This window comes from Phasianus colchicus, chromosome 4, assembly GCF_987193195.1.
Source record: "Phasianus colchicus chromosome 4, bPhaCol1.hap1.1, whole genome shotgun sequence".
NCBI classification, from domain to species: Eukaryota; Metazoa; Chordata; class Aves; order Galliformes; family Phasianidae; genus Phasianus; species Phasianus colchicus.
In genome coordinates this window covers 64,001,092-64,021,700 of record NC_143439.1, presented here as the reverse complement: position 1 = coordinate 64,021,700, position 20,609 = coordinate 64,001,092, and the positions used below count along the sequence as shown (strand labels likewise).

The window sequence follows — 20,609 nt, the reverse complement described above, 5'->3', positions numbered from 1 at the left end:
CAGAGAAATGCCATAACCAGTGTGAATTTCCTAAGTAATTGGACTTCACCTTCAGGCAGTCGCTCCACTAGCAGCATTCTGGAACCAACAAACACACTATTTGCAAAAGCTAGATGAAAACAAGTGAGCATAAACCAAGTTATGGCAAATACTACTAAAAATATATATTTTTTTTTCTATTAACTTCTTTTATTCTTGGAAACCATATAGCCTTTAAAACAAAGATTCAAAGTGGCCGATGCTATATTCAATAAATAAAAGAGTGAAGTCAGAAGTGAGAAACAGATTGAAGTAACACAATCAGTATTGTGGATGTCCTTCAGTGTCTTTCAGGCTTATTTGAATTTTTTTCTTGTGGAAGAATATGACATAAGGAAAGGTCAGAAACCGGAGGAATCCTACATAGCATATACAAACACTTATTGATTGCTATGATTCATCTCTTTTCTTCAAAACCTCTAAGATATTTGACCAACAATTGTTTTATTTACAAGAACTGAAAGGGCCTCTTATGGAGAAAATAACAGCACTTCAAGGGCTAACAGTCAATTCCTCAGCTCACCTCTGGAGCTTAAGCAGGAACAGGCACAGATACGCAGGAATGTCACCTGCCCAGCTTCACAGGCAGCCACGAGCACAAGAGAACAGCAGCTCTTCCAGGTGGCAAATAACACCTACCTGCAGGTGCTACAATCTCTTAGCTGCAGAAGCATCTTTTCCATCCTTGATTCCATCCTTGATGTAGGAAGCAGACCAGCTGCACTAGGCTAAAGCTGGCCTTAGACAAAAAAAGAAGTCAGTGTAGGTTTGTTCTCAAGCACTGTGGGTTTTCAAAATAATGCTGTTTAAGGCAGCAACACACATTCAACACACATCAGCAGCAGCCACCCTGCCCCAGGCTCTCTTCTGCTGCAAACACTCAACGAGCTACCTAAGCTGCTGCCGAGGTCTTGCACACCTTCTTCATCCATTTGCCACCATAATACTTAAAAATCAAGAGCTACACCTTAGACTTTTGGCTACTTTCATTATAAAAGGAAAGCCATACTTTAAACCTGAAGTTTTCCCTGAAGAGACTTCAAAAAATACTTAACATCTATTCAACATCACACAAAAAAACATTCCAGAATGCCACAAATAGATACTGCAGAAGTCAAAGGAGACCACAAAGTAAAACAGCAATATAATCAGTCATTATAAGAAGTCCCTTCCCAGCTTTAGTCTAAGTTCCTTCAGGTACTAGAAGGCCACTATAATATCCCCCCCAGAGCCTTCTCTTCTCCAGGCTGAAGAGCCCAACTCTCTGTCTGTCCCCTTCATGGGGGAGGTGCTCCAGCCCTCTGATCATCTTCATGGCCCTCCTCTGGATCCATTCCTCCAGCTTCAAGCCATTCTCGTGTTGTTCAGTTCTGGGGTCACCACAGTCCTCCAAGTGGGGTCTCATGAGAGCAGAGTAGGGGGCAGGATCACCTCCCTCAACTTGCTGGGCCATGTTTATCTTGATGCAACCCAGGATATAGTTGGCTTTCTGAGCTGCAAGACATTCAATAGCCTTGGTTACTTCATGCTTATTTATGCTATCTCCCAGATCTTCTTTTGTCTCAAGCCAAAAGCAAAAGGGATGAGGAAGGGAAAAGGATTCAAAGAATTATGGAAAACTCAGCCTAAGGCAATGCTTAGGAAGATATGAGACAGGAAAGGCTGGTAGAATTATGAAATTGTAAGTTTGCAAGATTTAAAAGGCCAATATATTACTGTACTATTACCATTATTTTCTTATATTAAGGACAATTTCAATTGCAACTTCATGACTGGTCTAGTGAACACAGAGCAGGGACCTCTTTTGCCTTACTAGAACTCTTCACACTGTCCCATGTGACACTATTAACAAACTAAAGAAACAATCCAGATAGAAATAAAAGTCTGCTTAAGTACTTGTGTATATATTGTATGCTATTAAAGTCTGAGTATGTTTCAAATTCTGTCATGGGTCTGGCTCTGTACAATTTAAGAAAATAATTAAGTGTAGTTATAGTCCACTTGAATTGCATTAAGGCATGAAAAATGCTTTCCAAAGCAGGAACAGAATTTACATTACAATAAACCGACTCCATTTTACAGATGAACTGTAATGACTTGCTGTTGTCAATAGAAATCCCATTTCTCCAGAATCTTCCTCCCCCATTCCAACATACCAGGCTGGCTGCTAGTCAGCTCTTACACTTCAAACTGAAAAAATGCTAAGGTGAAGGAATCAGAGTGGAAATGAGGTCAGTTCAGTTCTCAAAAAACCCTACACCATTTTCTTATAGGCTGAGTCAGCCCGGTAAGGGTTCCAACAAATACTATATGCAAAGCTGGGGAAGCAATGGAAACACTGAACAGCTCACCCATTACAGGTTCTAATGAATGAGCAATTCAAAGCAGGATCAACTAATTACCACAGATCATAAACTGAATAGAAGTCAATGTCATAACACTGATAAAACCAAGATCACACAACCACTAGAGAAGTGCATTCCAGTCTGCATGGCACTCCCGTTTGCCTAGTCAAAGCACTGGCCATCAACCTTTATAGAAGGTCTACATCTCAAACTGGAAAAAGAGCAAAAAGAAACAAGAATAAGAGTTTTCAAAAAATACAGCTTATAGATGTACTAAAACAATTACAGCTCATTGAGGACAAAGAACTAAAAAAAATACCATGAAGAACAACATTCTCATGTGTAAAGAGTTAAAAGAAAGATGACTACTTCCACTCGTTCAGGCTCATGAAAGAAAGAAGCTAAATCAATCTGCAGGAAAAAATGATTGGCATTTTGAATCAGAAAGGACTCAACTACAAGGGAAAGCAATAGATTGTCCACAGAAGTGGTGAAAACCATTTCTGACAAGTTTGAGAACTTGATTACACAAATTGAGGCCCAGTCCAGACCTGATTTACTAGGTCAACATTCTGTTACAAACTACAATACTGAAATAGCAAATCCTTTTTAATGTGTATTTTTAATACATTAAAATAAAATTTTAATACAATAAAAAATATTCTTAAATAGAACTTTTACAGAAGAACAAAGGCAATCACAGCCCTTAGATGTCACGAGATTCAGCCTTTTCAGGGTCTGGCTTAGAAGAATCCCACGGGATAAGGCCCTGGAGCCAACCAGGAGCCAGTTGACCATCTACTGGAACTGGCTGCCCAGAGAAGAACTGAGGAGTCTGCATTTCTAGAAACAGGTCAAGCCCGCTGGATATTGGCCTGAGAATCCTGCTTTGAGCACAGGAGATGCAACATGCAGTCTGAATAGGTCCCTTCCAGCCTCATCCCTTCTGCAGTTCTTGCTCAGAGCCCAATTGTAAATCTATTTACAATTACAACGTACAAAAAGCTTTGATGTAATAGCATCATCAAAACAAGGCAATTCTGCACAGACATAAAAGAAAAAAATCAACATAATTGATTACTTGATACCATTACACTATTTTGTACCAATCCTTTAAAGATACTGAAGTAACAAAGAAGGTTTCACACAGCATCACCAATTTAATAAGATATTACAGAAAAAAATTAAATTGCAGTTGTACATTCAAAATAGCATTCCCCTATGAAAACAAATCACAAGGATCAGCTCAGTTGTCTCATAAGGCAGTAAAGACTGCACATTATTCTTCAGCCCAGCTAGGTTGGCTCATAAATTAAACAGGGTCAGGCTGTTCAGCAGTAGATTAGAAGAAACCCAGATGTTTCCAGGAAGGCCATAGCAGTGGCAATGCACTTGGCCATGCTCTTTGCCAACCTGACCTGAACCCGTGTCCCAGTATGACATCAGATTAGTCTGCTGCTGAATGTGCAGCTCATATGATTCACTGGTTACCAAATCCTGGGACAACTGTAATCAGAAGGCAGTAAACTAGCCCTCAAAAAGGCAAATTCTTAAGCTTTTCTCCCCAGTTTATTTAGTGGCATTACAATTTGTCCATCATATAGAACTAATTCTCATGCAATTTCCATTGGATGCAGTATTTACTTTTCAGCCTGAATTGCAGTAAACTTACAAAAGCTCCTGGGGATTTTCTTGCCAAGAGAGATCTGCTAGGACACCAGGGGACTAAAACACTAGGATTCTAGACACAAAAGGTCTAAAACATGCTACTTAATTATTTTCCCTAAGAATCTGCCACTGTACTTGGATGGGCCCATAGGGTAGTAGGGCCCATAAGGCACCTGGATACTTGCTGGGTTTTTTGTTATATTCATACCATTAAGCTATCATCAGAAATGTATAAAGCTCATTTAAAAACTAGGAGGCTGCAGAGGGGGCTCCAACACTGCTCATAGCCAATTCCTATTCAATCCCCATATTCCTCAGCACATCTCTCATCAATTTTTCAGACCTAATTAGAATTTGGAAATAGTGGCCTAAAATAATTTTGAAGGCAGATGAAGATCAGACTTCCCCAATGCCCTGCAAATAACCCACAGAGAAAAGGGCACAAATCAAAAAACTTACTTTATCCTCAACAAAAGGTATTCTGTGTGGGAAAAATATCCAGGAGGACAGCATGCCACCTTTCTTCTAGCTCCTGATATATCAAGGACTTAATCGTTCCACATTGATCTAATAGACTGGGCAGTAGGGAAAGGGGACACAGAGACATGGAAACACACACTGCAGTATCATAACCCAACCTGCTTAAGGAAACATTCTCCCAACTCCCTTAAGAAAACATCCTTCCTAGAAGAAAATTCTGTTGCTTTGAGAGTAGCTTCTCAAAAAGAGCAGAACTCTTCACTGTTTGGGTTACTAAGCAGGAAGATAAAGCACACAATGCAGAATGAAGTAAGCTGTGAAGACAATACTCCACATTTGATGGGGAAGGGGGTGGTAAGCACAAAGAAAAATACGGCCTCTGCATACCCCAGGTATTACATTTGTATTTAGCACTGCAAAGTTTTACTTGCAACCATTCAAGCAAGCGAAATGAAGATAAACTTCTTTCAGCTAAAATTATTGTACTTCTCCCCATCCTTACAGTTCCATTAATCCTTATTCCAGTAAGAGCAAAGTGAAAAACATTATATTATCTGACAATACTGCCATTAAATATATTAATAGTGAACCAGCTGATGAAAATTAAATAGAGGAGATGCTTTTAAAGACTTGGAAATAATTAAAAATGTTGAATGTGGCTGATCCATCACTTTACTGGCTCCAAGCTCCAAATTAGTGAGTCCTAAGTTTGACAATTCATATAATTAACTTGAAACAGAAAACAGATATGCCAAACAGACAATACAGCATTAACTGGATACTTCAGTACCTTCACAATCCCTATTTAAAAGCACGGCTAGCTCAAAGCGCCAAGCAGTTCAACTATGCAAAAACCTTTCACAGCTCGTTGCTTCTGTAGCTTTGCTTTGTGCCTTTCTCACCGCAGTATTACCTACATTAACATTTATACGTGGTCTGTACGCTAATGTCACCTAAAAATAACTTGAGGTGGGCCCATGTTTTGCAATAAGGAATTGAATCACAAGTCCAACTCTTTTAGTTCCACGTGACTTCACCATGGTTTCAGACTGCTCCCTCACTACACAAGTCATCATCATCTTCCACGCAAAAGAGGCAATAGAACAGGTGCTATTGGAACTAGCAACATCAGTAACATCTTCCTTCAGATTACAGATTTTATTCTACCACTGCTTGTTGTGAATACAGGATATAAATCCAAAAGACACAAATTCATGGTCTGTACAAGGTAATACAAAGACCTTGTTGCCTTAAAAAAAAAAGTCCTGCTGCTTCTCCACCAATGAAGCTGACACCACACTCTGCAAATTTCTGTAAACAAATGATATTTGGCTCCAGCTGTGTCAGGAAGTGATCCAGTGCAAAACACGAGCACCCCATTCCTCACACAGAGCCAGCAGTCTATAAAGCACAGGGCTGGCCATAACCCTGCCCTCTCAGCAGAAGCACCACTGTTTTCAGGCAACTTAAAATTCACAAGAACACCACCAATATTTTTATAGCTATATATTATACTGAGTTCATATATTTTGAACACTGAAATAGATGAGTGAATACTTCTGTTGCTCTAGAGGATCGCTGGTGCACAAATACGTTTGGCCACACTGATAGTACTTTACAAAAAAGTGTCATTACAACAGAGATTCCTAATAAGCAGTAAAAGAAAGGAGTCATAAACAGTATATAGTAGCAGAGTTAAGTAACCAGACTTGTGATCTGAAGTGGCTATAAACTGACTCATATTCTAGCAAGAGTTTGCAGCAGAGAGGTTCAAAGTTTGAGTTTAATCATCACTGACAATGCTTTCATCCAGTGCTGCAAAACCTCTGCATCTCAGACGCCAGCATTTAAATAGCAGTTCTTATTCCTACTTTATTATACAGTGTTAATCACATCTGGTTTTTTTCCCCTCCATAAACCAAACAAGATGTAACATCTTTCAGTAAGGTACCCCATCTCAAAAGTACTTTGCACTTCGGACTGCTGGATAGCTATTGAATAGGCAGACACTCTTCCCCATCCCAAATAACCAAAAAGCTTCAGCAGAAGTAAACATTTTTGCCCACCAGCTTTGCTGACACACCACAGGGTTTACCACCAGGGGGAGATGGGAAAGATGACACAGAACTGACTGAAGGCACAGGTAGTGAGGCACCAGTCTGAACATGCCTAATTAAAAGCTGAAAATCACCATTACCTATCTCCCATATGCTCCCATTTGTAAGCAGGAGTTGGGCAGTGAATCTTAGCATATGGCAACAGTAAGCTGCGCTCCAGTCTTTGAATAGCAAAGTACATACAATCTGGTCTTCAATTTCAGCTATAAACCATGACAGTACTGCAACCTTAAAAGGAAAAATAATACCATATAAAGTTGTGGACAGGGAGCAATGATGGATAAGGAATAAAATAATGAAACCCCACATAAAATTTTCCTGGCTGCTGAGGCTATTCACTTATATTTGGGAGAGCTAAGCCTTCATGCCTCAGTTCCCCTTTTGAAAGCTAGAAAAAATAATCCTGTTTGGTGTTTTAAGAACACACAGAAGACACATGAGTTGTGGATCATTCATGACATGTAAGCACAGAGAGAAAGAACTAGACTGAGCCAGAATCACCCTGATGGCACTGCATCACTTGGCCTGCCCAGTAACACACAGCTCTGGGCTTCAGCCAAAACTGTGTTTGGCTTTCTTATGCTGAAACCAATGCTCCCAGAAGCAAGGTCATCTAGAGATTCTTCTGGAGTACTCATCAAGAAATATTTGACAGGCTTTATTCTTTTGAAAAAGTATGCATTAATATTTAGTGGGTAAATGTTTTCTCTAATTAAGAAGCTTTTTAAATGCTGATCAAGTCAGGTGAATTCAAACAACCATCTAGCTCTGCTTCAGGTAGGAAACAAACAGCTAGATATCAGTTCACTTGTCATTATTTGCTAACATAACAACAAATGATGCACATGTACATATATTGATATACACACTCTACAAAGAAATTAATAGAACATTGCTACAGAAAAAAAGTTATCCTGTTTATACCTAAATTTAAGTCATGCCTTTTTCAAGATACATTCATTTTTGAAGAATCATTTGTTTTTCAAGTTGCATCCCTGTTCCACATCTAAACATACCAGTTTGGAAGTAATTTCTTGCACATCACTTAATTAGAAGAAAAAAATTAACCTAATGAACAATGGCATCAGTGAACGCCAATAGTTAAACAACATGCACTTCTTAATATAAGGCTCAGAAATTAATCAGCCTTCTTCCAATTGTCTGTTGCTCATCACAACATCACCTTCCCTTTTTAAGTTCCATATAAATGTTTCAAGATAGCTACAAAGCACACAGAAAACTCATATATTGAAACAATCCTCACTAGTTTTTATTCTGAAAAAAAAAAAAAGCCTCCAAACACGGCCAAACTCACCATCAGAACCAAACAGAATCAAATTTTGATTAAAAAAAGCCTAAGTCAACACACAACATTCTAACACACCTCAACCACCACCTAGCAAATCAGTGGAGCCTACACAGGAACATAAGGGATCCCACCACACAGGCCCACTGGACCTACACACACATAACCCTACAAGCAGCACATTCCAGCTTGAGCACACCAGTCACCACCAAGCACTGAATACCATTTTCACTTCATCTCTTACACCTCTAAAATCCAAGGCAAAAGAAATCATGGGTGCAAGATGAGATTTGCTTTACAGCTCTTTATGATTTCTCCTACTTTACATCGTCTTAACTCTATCTTATTCTTGTAAATCCACCTTGCACCATAGAATGACATCATTTCAATTGCGTCAAGGTACTTCTATATGGCTGTCAAGTAAATGAGGTACACTCATCCATCTCTATAAAAACACTTTACAAAAGCATTAAATAACACATTCAGAAGTGCAGGTACTCTATCTTTCTGAATCTTGAAAATTAAATAAAAACAGGTGGTTCTTGCAGGGAATCTGGCAGGAAGCAGTCAGAAATGTTCTTCTTATTTGTACAGTAGAAGCACTAAAACTCCAGCAGCTGGAAACAGACAGGAAGGTGAAATGTCTACCAACAGGCCTGTGCTTATAGAAGGAGAATCAGGCAATGAGGCACTGACATGAGGGCCTCCCATCACTCCTGAAAAGACTCCTAAGATAACAAACGTCCAAAAGACAAGATCAGACAAACATACAAGAACCCTTTCATGCTCAGCTATATAACATTGGTATTGAGAAGAAACTTGAGAAATCTAATTATTCACAATATCTGATGAACTTCAGAATTTCAGGAAAATTGTCTTACTTTTAAAAGCTTTACAAAAGAAGGTGAAAATTAGAAGCATGCAATGTAGAAATGCAGAACACCCTGAACATCTGGTTAGTTTAGCTAGAACCACCTGTAATTCTCAGAGATCAAAGTGCTGGCTGATGGCAGGAATTAACACATTCCAGCATAAGCATCGTGCCAATTTATTTTCACCTATGCCCCATTTGAAAATATAAAGCATGCAATTTGAGAGTCTCCTCCTTTTTTCCACCCTTAAATTGTATGTCAGACATTCTTATTCCAAGTACTTTTTTCCACCACCCCACGTTCATCTCTCCCCCTCAGTGTCCTTTGCCCAGTAGCCCTCCTTTCATTCATCCGCTCAGCCAGGAGTACTTGGAAGTGACACGATGCTCACTGTTACGTTATTCATTCTGAACTGCTATCAAGTGTGGATAAGGTCCTGTGAAAGAAAAAGAAAGATGATCCTGTGGCCTATAAAGACAGAGCAAAGCAGGGGCAGTCTTTACATGACATTCTCAGAGGTCTGTCTCACTTGCTGTGCAACACTATATATATTTACAGTCTCACTGTAGAATCCTATTTCCTCCTATAACCCAGTTCCTGTTGATCAGTTCTTGGGGCATCCTGATCCTAAATGACATCAGAAGCATTAATACTCTAAGGAGGAAAAGATGCTGAACATAGAGGAACAGGAGTAAGCAGAGCCACCATCAAGAGGATTGGAAACGTCAAGAATTTCCAGGCCAAGCCCATGGAGGCAATGCGCAATTGCTACTGACTATTGGGGAGACAAGAACAAAAATCCCATAGCCTGCAGAGGAGAACAGAAACATAAACAGAATGGAGCAAGTCTGGTCCACCTCATCAAGTATATAACAAAATAAGAGTTAGACCCTCCAGTTTTAGCAGCAAGGCATGCTGAAACAGGAAAGCTGTGCCCTTCTTTGCACAAACATACAATCTCCCCAAAAGCTCACCTCTTTCCATATCCTAAACCTACAGCTCTATAAAGTGTATCAGAACTTGTGTCACTTACCTGCTTTCCAACAGCAGGCAGATGAGGCTGCTTCAGCAAAGGAAAACTGGCCTCTGTTACACAGCAACACCTGCTGTATGTAGGCTGAGTGCTCTGCTTCGTTGACTTGGGATAGCTCTGGGCTGAGGGGACTGAACAGCTTCAGCCTGCCTGAACAGCAGCAGTTCACTTCCAGAATGCAAGCATGAGGCCATTAAACAGTTACCCCCAGCTGGCAAATTTAGCTACAAAGTAATACTTGCATATTTTGTACCTTGAAAATGAAAACAAAGACTCATGAGAATGGGTAAGACAGACTCCAACAGCAACACCTTCCAGTAAAACAATCAAGCTTGAGAAACTTGCTTTGTCAGATGCACTACGAAGGCAGGTCAGTTTTCAGACATGAGCCAAACATACCAACTCAGCCTTCAATTAATTTATTTTTAACATGATTATTTTAAAATAGCTTTACTGAATACATTTTTAAATGAATGTTGTTAGCAAAACTACCGGGACAGGAGACAGTAACCACTAAAGTAACTAAATGAAGCATGTCAAAGGTGTTTTTACTGCTAGCTTCTTTCAGTTAGCTCAGGAATAAAGCACTCTTTGGGCACTCTAAAATACTAGAGCTTAAAGACTGTGGCTCAATGCAGATTTTTCTTTTTTTTTTTTTTGTATCATCATTCTTCTAAATAACATAGAACACATTGTGTTCTAAAAATATACATATATATCAAAAAGCACTAGAAAGAAAAAGTATTTTTCTCTACATTCTACTACCACCATGGCAGTGCAGTCAGGGGGATCTCAAAATCCAAGACAAAGAGCAGAAGGGAACCTGCAGGACAAGGGGCACATCAGGTCACACTGATTGAAAACACACATCACTAGAACAAGCCTCACTTTAAGCACTCACTGCTAGTAGTCATTATGGCAGCCAGAAGTATAAATGGACTGAAAAAATGATTAGATACTAAGGAAAAATGTTCCCAAGCTATTGAATTATAAGGGCACAATCTGTAACTCAGCACGCACCTAAGATGCAGACTACCAGAAGTTGAAAAGAAATAAAAGCCCAGCGGACATATCACTTTCCATTCATCTCATCTTTGTCCCCAAGGCATCTGTTACAGGACACTGAAAGCCACCAGACATGACACCAGGCTAGATGGATCTTCAATCTGATACACTGTAACTCTGCTCACAGCAATCCACATCAGAAGAGTCATTTTGCAAGGCACATGCATTTCTCTCACATCAGAGTAATCATAGAATCAGCAAGGTTAGAAAAGACCTAAAAGATCACCTAGGCTAACCATCCTACCACCAATCTTCCCCCACTAAACCACGTCCCCCAGTACAACATTTATGTGTTTCTCGAACACCTCCAGGGTCGGTGACTCCACCACCTCCCTGGGCAGTCCATTCCAGTGCCTGACCACCCTTTCTGAAAAGTAATACTTCCTAATGTCCAGCTTGAATCTCCCCTGCCGTAGCTTGAAACCACTCCCTCTGGTCCTATCACTATTGACACGAGAGAAGAGGCTGACCCCCAGCTCACCACAACCTCCCTTCAGGAAGTTATAGAGAGCAATAAGGTCTCCCCTGAGCCTCCTCTTCTCCAGGCTGAACATTCCCAGCTCCTGCAGCCTCTCCTCATAAGGCCTGTGCTCCAGACCCCTCACCAGCTTTGCCGCCCTCCTCTGGACACGCTCCAGGGCCTCAATGTCTTTCTTGCAGTGAGGGGCCCACAACTGAACACAGTACTCGAGGTGCGGCCTCACCAGTGCTGAGTACAGGGGAACAATCACCTCTCTGCTCCTGCTGGCAACACTGTTTCTGATGCAAGCCAGGATGCCATTGGCCCTCCCAGCCACCTGGGCACGCTGCTGGCTCATGTACAGCCCAGCATCGACCAACAACCCCAGGTCCATTTCCTCCATGCAGTCTTCCAGCCAATCTGCCTCAAACCTGCAGCATCATCTGTGGGCAAAACATAGGACTCAGCACTTAGTCTGTTTGAACCTCATCCCATTGGCCTCAGCCCAGCAATCTACCCTGTCCAGATCACCCTGTAGGGCCTTCTACCCCCAGGCAGATCGATGCTTCCTCCCAACTTGGTGTCACCTGCAAACTTACTGCGGGTACCACACTCTCAATCTCCTCATCCAGGTCATCAATAAAACTGGATTTAATTCTATTCACCAAGTAATTAAGCACAGATAAACAAATCTCTTAGCCGACAACTCCAGCAGTTTATCTACTTGACTTTTTCAGACATAGGTAAACCAAGGCTAGGAAATAATACGACTTGAGGTAATTATTTTAAGTTAGCTGCTGAGCTGCAGAACAAACAGCAAAGAATTATTAGTTTCCATACTGGAGTTCAAACCACTAGATGGTGCTTTGAAAATGAAGCAGAACTGTGAAGCTAGAATAACGTATGCTGATTTATAGGTTGCCTTTCTCAGGATTTTTATCAATATTGCTGATCACTGTAGCTGCAGCTTCTGATCAGACAGTAGTAACAAGAATCAAGCAGGTAATTGAGCAAGATCAAAGAGCTGATTTAAAAAACAGTGAGTATGTTCAGAAATCCAGTGCTGCTTCCCCAAATAAGACAGATTCCTGATTCTTCTGTCTTTGGAAGCCATTAGATGTTAATATACACATGGCACTAAGTACCACATTTTTATCACAAACAGCATGGTGCAGAAACTTGGATTACAGCACCAAATTTCTGCTACAAATAATATTTACTTCTTTCACTCTTTCTTCAAGTTCTCCTAAGACACTTTTCCTCAAGACCGAAGTCACTCTGGTTCTCTCTTGTGAGGAGTAAATATTTCACTTCTAAGATGTAGAAATCACAGCTAAAATGAAATATTGCTTCCCAACTATTACTCTGTAAACTGGTCCTTCCTTTTCCATTTACTCACTCAAAACTTGTCTCAACAGTTGCTTGGCTACTCCAGCAGTTTCATCTTTTTATGATGGGCAGAAATGGTGAGAAATGAAAATACAGCTTAAAATAATCCTCCCCCTTCCTACACCTCATTCTACTGAATCAACTTTACAAGTGTTCTTCACAGTGTGTTAAGCACATCCTTGAGACTAATTTTTACTATATTCTGTTGCTCTGTAGTTCATATTTCTATTCATCTTCTATATACAACTTCATTTTCCCTTCAGAAATTCCTACTAACATCTTTTCCTCCTTCTTTCAAAAAAAAAAATCATTTTTGGCTATTTTTCATAATATTTATTTCCTATTTCTATTTATAAAGTAACTCTAGGAATGCTCCTAAGCAAGATAACATTCTCACATGCAACTTTTAAAGCTCAGTTCTTACCCGCACTTAAATAAAAAAAGAACAAAACAAACACCAGCACCACCCCTATCCTTGCACAAGGTAATGCAGAAGCTCCTAGAAGTTATTTGATTAATTATTTTTTATTGCCACTGGCTCTCACTTTTCTACATTAGGCAATTACTCTTTATTCCCTAAGAATGTTCTTATTTGCAGTGTCTTCTTCCTAGGTCAGTCCTAGGCAGAAGGGGTGCTAAAAAACAGCATCATGCCTCCAGGCTCTTGCCAGCCTGGTGAACACCTGACTGGGACAAAGCATGCATAAAACAAGGCACCTGCTATACCAATAAGTAAGAATTTCGTGTTAACCAAGAATGTAAGGAATTCTTGAACATTCATCACAAGATGCACCTACTGTCACATAGTAAAAGAAGATAAGAGCAAAAAAATAAAAATAAAAATAGGGTAACGAATGAACACCTAAAAAAAAAAAAAAGAAATCAAAAAAAACATATTTCTTGGCTTTTATTCCCCCAAAAGAATAATACAGAAAGTGAACATCCATCAGAGATACTGCAGTCTTATACTAGGCAGATTAAAATATCTTTAAATTGTGGCTGGAAACAGATTTTTTCTTTCCTAGTCAAATACAGAACAGTTCTTCCAAAATATCGATAAATCAGAGCTCCATTCAATATTGACCCTGGTGAGCAAGTTACCTGTTCTTTGCTCAAGCTATTCTCCAACCTCAAGTAGCAGCATTCATAGGAGTTTTTCTGAATACTTTGGTTATCAAAAGCATTTCGTAACTGTACAAAAGCAGCCTGTTCCAATCCTTCTGTGGGATGCTGACATCTGCCTGGGAGCAGGCTCTGACCTAGCACCTGTGGAATGTTCCGACAGCAAAAGGCACAGGATAAGGAGTGACAGGAAATGTTTCTATTATATCTGTGTGTGCATTCAAACATTTGCATTTAGGAGCCACCTTTTTTCTCAGAGCAGCAGCTGTGCCAAGGAGGTAGTGGGATGCCTGCAGCATCCTGAGGCAGTCACAGAACACAGCTTCTGCATGCTGCAGCCCTGAGCTGCTTGCAGTCACTTCTCTGCACCTTCTCCTGGTTCAGAAGTAAACACTAACTCCTTTCCAATAACTTACCATGTTGTTTCCTGTTTGGGGACTGCAGATTCACCTCACAGAAACCACTCAAAAATTAGATTGCAACCTATGTAGCACGGAAGTTTGAAAACAAAGCCTCATCTCTCTGCTCTGCCTCTATGATCTCAGCTGAGAGCAGCCTCCTACCAGCTGCATAGATCATGTTGCTGTTATCTGTTTCACTCTTTGTTTACCTCAACCATCAGCATTAGACCCGGTTTATTAAATCTGGGTATCCAGCATACCTGGAGAGCCAGAACAGGGCCACATAGCAAGAGCATAAGGATGCAGGAAAGTCATGCTGTCCTCGTGATGTGCTCCCAGCATTAGTCAGGACTTTGCACTTCCCTGCACTAATATTTTCTCTCACATCCTTGCTATGTTCAAACAGATGCAGCAGTTTCTAAGTCAGTGTCTGTCTTAATGCAGGTCCTGCCTCTTGCAGCAACTTGACAATTATACTGATAGCTTTGTAATTACATCCTGTTAAGCAATACCTGCTCTGTTTCATTTTTTTTTAGCCTCCCCCATGTAAAAATAATACTTGAAACAGTTTACACAAATACTTTTGGGGAATAGAACTATCAAGTTCATTTCATATCAAGAAGTATCAATTTCCCTGGGATCAGAGCATTTATTGAGGTCTCTGAATGTGCTGCACTGTGAATGCTCTGTGCTCTGAGCTCATTGCTTCCAGCTCCTTCCCAATCCCATTCCTGCACTGCCTTCAAAGTTCCCTCTGGATGTAACCAAACAACAAACAGCCAGCAACATATGCTGCCATGCAGAAGTCTATTACATGATACTAGCATCTGGAAAGCCTCAAGAGAAGCAGTTCCAACACAAGCAATAGCAATATGTAACTGATAAAACATACCTGGCACCTGCAGTGCCTAACAAGATTATAACTAAGCAACATCAGTAATGATAGCCCTCACCAGATTGAATATCCCAAAAGTAGCCATCTCAGGATACACGATATTCCAAAGCATTCAAAAAGAAAGCTTGGAACCCATTAACCTTAGCAGAAGAAACCTCAACACCTTGACAAAAAAAAGACAGTAAGCAGTATAACCAGGGAAGTTACAGTCACAGAATCACACAATCGCAGAATGGCTGAGGTTGGAAGGGACTCCACAGGCCACCCAGCCCCAACTCCCTGCTATGGGCTGGGTGCTCCCAACCAGCTCAGGCTGCCCAGGGCCCATCCATCCCAGCTCTCACAATCTCCAGCACTGGGGCAGCCACGCTTCTCTGGGCAACCTGTGCCAGAGCCTCACCACATTCTTGAGCAAAGAATTCCTTCCTAACAACTGATCTAGATCTCCCCTCTGTACGTTTAAAGCCATATCCCCTCATCCCGCTGATATCTGCTCGTGTAAAAACTCAGTCCCACTTCTGTTTATAAGCTCCTTTCAAGTACTGGAATTCCCTATATGAGAACTCCATCTCAAACACTGCCAAAACATGCTGAGGTTTGAAACATTTCATTATTAAGTTAACTATGTTATCCATAAGAATTCAATAGGCACATGAGGGGAAAAAAAGGCTATTTCTAAAGAACACACTGTCACACCGACCCATTTTGAACATGAGTTTAAAGGCAGCGCAATAAGCTCCAGAAACCAACAAGGACCATTTGCAAACAAAGTCTCAGTTGGCCACAACTCTGCCTACCTCAGGCAGCTCCCTGGAGCAGGAAGGCCCTGCTGCTGCCTGCAGTGCAATGGCACGAGATGACAGTGCTAGGTGGGGCCAGCAGCACGCAATGGGCTGGGAAGGTCCCCCAGCACAGCTCAGCCCCATGGAAATAAGAGCATGCACCGCCCAGTGCACACACTGGGTACTGAGAGCACAGCGTACAGCAAGGTACTGCACAGGGGTAGGTAGGTCTTACCATAAAGAGACAGAACCTCGATTAGAAAGAAGATTTATGTAAGATTATTTTTTATTATTAATGTGAAATCCGATTCATTTTGATTCGGAAATCGCGGCAAAAGCGACACTTGCAATTTCGTGCGCACTTAATTCCGTGCATATTCTCTTCCAGCTCACTAAAAGTTCACTGATATAAAACAAGAAGTCTCTGGAAAACTATTTGCAGTCAGCTGCTGCCTTTCCCTTCCTCCGTCTCCCCTTGATTTCCACCGCAGCCGCTCGGAGCGGCGTCGGAACACCGCGTCCCCCACGCACGGACCGCGGCCACCCGGGCTCCAGTTCTGCAGTCTCATCTCAACTTTTCCTTCTATTTCCCCCAGCCCAGCAGCGCAGCGCTGTCACGCGGGTGAACGAGCTGCGTGCGGGAAACGGCGACGGGAACGAGCCTCGGCGCTGCCGCCGAGCGCTGGAGGAAGGACGGGTGGCGGTGACAGGACAAAATTCAGCCGAGTGCTCCGTAAGGTGAATCACGCCGCCGACGGGAAACGGAGACCGCAATCCAGCGGCGCTCCTCGCGGCGCCCCGAGCTCGGCGCAAGGTGCCGCTCGTGCCGGAGGGGAACCGCTTCGCCACGCGGCGGCCGCGAGCCCTCCGCAGAGCCCTCAGCCCCCTCGCGACCCCCGGAGCCGCGCGGGCAGCGCCGAGGCGGCGGCGCCCGGACCTCCCGCCGCCCCGCCGCTCACCTTGGGTTTGTAGAGCCACTTTCGGAACCTGTTCATCATCCCCGCGGCCGCTGCCCCGCCGCCGCCGCTCGGAGCGCGCCGCCCGCCGGCTGCGGCCACGGGGGCTGCCGGATGCCCGCAGAGCGGGCTGCTCGGGGAGCGGGGCGAGCCCTGCCGCTCGCCGGGAGGCTCCGCGGGGCGGAAGGTCTCAGCGCCGCCCGAACGAAGGCTGCGCGCCGCCGCTTCAGCGCACGGACCGGCCGCCGGCACGGGCAGCGCCGACTGCTCCGCGCCTCAGCGCCCGCCCCCAAAACATTGCGCGGCCGCCCGCCCGACAGCGGCGCCCCCTCGCCGCTGGGCGCATGCGCAGAAGCAGGTCCACGCGCTCCATCGGCACCGCCCACCGGCCCCGCGACCAATCGGAAGGCGGCTGGGTGCGGCCTCCGGAGGGATCGCCCCGCCCGCCTGGCCGCTTATTTGCGTAACACGAGGCGGGGGCGGGGGACTACACTTCCCAGCATGCCTCACGACGCAGTAGGAGGTGCGATGCGGAGCGTGGCGGCGCAGCGGATGCCGGGATTTGTAGTCTTCTCCCCCGGAGTGATGCTGAGCGTGTCGCGTTCAGGACGCCAAGCCTCTGCTCGTCACAGCTATCTTTATCTGAGTGCGTAGCAATCGGCCGATTAATTTCTAAGCCTCTCATTAGCGCAAGAACCAAGGAGAGAATAATCGCGTTGCTCAGCAACGGCGGCAAACAATCGCCGCCATCTTTTCTCCTGCCCGGGTAGTTCTGCGCCAACGCTGGCGCCGCCGAGCCGCACGAAGGAGAGCGCGAGAAGAACTCCAGCTCCCGTCAGCCCCCGCGCCCCTCAGCAACCGCGGCGCTGCGGCGGCTGGGGCGGAGGAGCGGGTGAAATGGTGAATGTGCGGTGAGGCGCTCGCTGGGGCTGGGATTGCTTCGCTGTGGTGACTTCGGTCAAGCGGCAATCTCGGTCTTTGTAGGCGAGGAGCGAATATAAAACCTGAAAGAATCTCTCAGATCAGTCTGTGGTCAGGCTTAGTGCATGCAGTTGCTTTCCGAGTATCTCCAGGCTGTGCTGCAAAGTATGGCCACTTCGGGTTCCTCCTTTAACAGGAGTTCTGGATCAGGTAACAGAACGCAACATTTTCTTCAACAATTTCTATCGTACACCACAGTTAGCATTTTCTCCTGAACGTCCGGATGCACTCCGTAACTCAGTGCGTTTAGTTTGGGGTTGTATGTGTGTATGTTTTAAAACAGGATGATAATCACAGCAGTTTGTTCAATGCGTTCACAGGGGAAGAGCCCCTCTGTGTCCAGAGCACTCGAGCTGTCAGTTTCCTTTTATTTGGTCTTTGTAATGACTGGTTTTTGGGAGGGAGGGAGAGGGAGGAATATTAGCATGTACAAAGGATGAGAGCTCCAGCTGATTTCTACTATGCCAGGAGAAGATTTGTCACTGGGAGAGCTGCTGGAGTCTGAATTATGATTCAGTCTGAATGAGTGCTGAGGTATTTTTCTCTCCTTTATCCAGAATTCCTTGTGAGTGTAAGAACCTTGGCAGGTACAGAGAGTTGTGTAATGTTCTGCAGAGGAGGGCAGAAATGATGATTGCCCCTATGGCACAGGCACTGTAGCACTTCTGTACTTGTCATCACTTGTCTTGATCCAATCTTGTCTTGCTGGTCATTTTTTTAATTTGGACATTTCGTCTTCATCACACGAGGTAACCAAATGCCTATATTGCATATGATCACAGACAAACACTTTCTTTTCAGCAGTAATCTAGTAATTAAAATACTGCTTAGGCAATTATAAGTGAGTTTGATAGTGCTGAAAGGCAGGGTATAAGAACACAGTATCAGGAAATATTACAACATCCTTTTACAACAAGAAATGAATTATCTTTACCACAGTGCAATGAATCATCTTGATGAAGCTTTCTTTCCCAACAGCAGAATATATATATATAAAATGCAAGAACAATTTTCAAAAACATATTTTTCCACCATGCATAATTACTTGTGTTCATTTTTTTTTCCTGATTGCTAAGCCAGCTTAATGACTTTCAGACCTGATCATTGCTATCATTGGTCTTTAACACAGCAACACACACATGTGTATAAACTAATGAATTATAGCTCGTCACGCAAACATTAAAATCCAGGTAGCCAGCTCTGTGAACTCTCACACCTATGAGTAAGACATCATTTGAGACAGATACAATCCTTTCACTTCTGAAACAAAACATCAAGCATAAAAAGTAACAAGCTGCTGTGCCTTCAGAAACCTTGGCAGTGGCTCAGTGGCTGAGGCTACCTATGTGTTGTCATCACTGTCCAGCCTGCTGACTTCCTTAAATATGTCTCTATTCCTATTCCTTTTTGTTGTTGTTGTTCTTTTTGAAAAATAAGCTGTTAACAACAATGTGTAACAGGATTTAAGACTAAAAATTCTGTTTTCGTTTACATCTCACTGGGAAGATCAGTGTGTTAAGTAGAACCAGTATAGCACACATGCAAAAATTAATGCTTTTCTCAAGATTGTATTTAATTACTTTGTATCAAGTAACCTGATACAGAAACCATTTAAAGTATCATCCCAGTGATCTCTAGAGATATTTGCAAAATAAGAAGTATCTAATTATCTCTTGTATTTTATTGACATTTCTACAGTTTTCTCATTTCTTCTGCTAGCAGTTCTGAATAACTGTGATCTTGAAAGCTTGACCTAAATGTTCTCTTGCACATTACTGCAGTGTATTTTCTCTATGAACCTATCAACATACATTATGCTACAACTGAAGAAGGCATGAAAAATTAATGATTTACTATATTTATAGGATTCTCCATGGTGAAGATGGTCAGCCATGGAAAACATATCACAATAATAATCCAACAGCTTAATAAATTTAACCCAGAAAATCAGAGCGTGGAGGATTTCTTGAATGAATCAGCTAAGATGTTGCAGGTACATTAAGTTTCAGCTTATTTTACATCGTTTACAACATTTTAGTAACTTATTTTAAATATGAAGTTATCAATTTTCTAAAATACTCTTGTAGCTTTCCTAGATTTTTCTTACAGTACCAATGTTTTTCATTCATGATTTTAAGCCCAAATTTCTTGTAGTTATCACCAGAAAAGAGAAAGAAAAAAAAAAAAAAAAGAAAAAAAAAGTGCCTGGGTAGCAGCAAAAGGTGGGGAAAACAACTACGTCCTAAAATGAATCTGACAGTCACAGGGGGAAAGTTTCTCTTCCACTTCTAAACTGTTTTATCATTGCCTTTCTCCTTTTCTCCTTCCAAATGAAAGTTCCCATCAGCACCACATATTTATATATACAAAAGCAGTTCAGAAGCTGATTCACAGGATCAAGTATTCTTGCTTTGAGGACAAAAGTGATTGTCACAACATTGGGATAGAAGACAACTGGCAGTAAATTGACTACCTTATTCTAATGTAATACTGCAAGTTACCAGACCAAGGTCTGCCAATCTGTAGCTGGAGCAGTTCCTATCCTTTACTGACCATGCTCTGTCATCTTTTCACATTTCTTTGTCCTTAGTGACACCCTAACTTCAGCTGATGCAGCCAGTGAATTGAACCAGCTTTAAAAAGTCGTGAAGATGTTAAGTATTATTAGCCTCCTGTTGTCTGTATGTGCTGTATACTA

At 42.4% G+C, this 20,609-nt stretch overlaps 2 protein-coding genes across 12 annotated transcripts in view; one reads left to right on the top strand and one right to left on the bottom strand.

Moving 5' to 3' along the window:
- The window catches only part of ZFYVE28 (zinc finger FYVE-type containing 28), a 144,422-nt gene extending 127,273 nt beyond the window's left edge, over positions 1-17,149 (bottom strand). For all 4 annotated transcript variants that reach the window (XM_031588288.2, XM_090139740.1, XM_031588289.2 and 1 more), the window contains exon 1: positions 16,934-17,149. In XM_031588288.2, coding sequence (XP_031444148.1) covers positions 16,934-16,972 — 39 coding nt within the window. In that variant the 5' untranslated portion in view covers positions 16,973-17,149. The remainder of the gene's footprint in view (positions 1-16,933) is intronic.
- The window catches only part of CFAP99 (cilia and flagella associated protein 99), a 50,355-nt gene continuing 46,437 nt past the window's right edge, over positions 16,692-20,609 (top strand). Inside the window, exons 1-3 of one of the 8 annotated variants that reach the window (XM_090139744.1) lie at positions 17,695-17,830; positions 17,915-18,061; positions 19,777-19,904. In XM_090139744.1, coding sequence (XP_089995870.1) covers positions 17,977-18,061; positions 19,777-19,904 — 213 coding nt within the window. In that variant the 5' untranslated portion in view covers positions 17,695-17,830; positions 17,915-17,976. Of the gene's footprint in view, positions 16,713-17,337; positions 17,577-17,694; positions 18,062-18,131; positions 18,152-18,380; positions 18,446-19,776; positions 19,905-20,609 lie in introns of those variants that run through there. The other 7 variants (XM_090139743.1, XM_090139746.1, XM_090139742.1 and 4 more) reach the window with 7 other exon arrangements.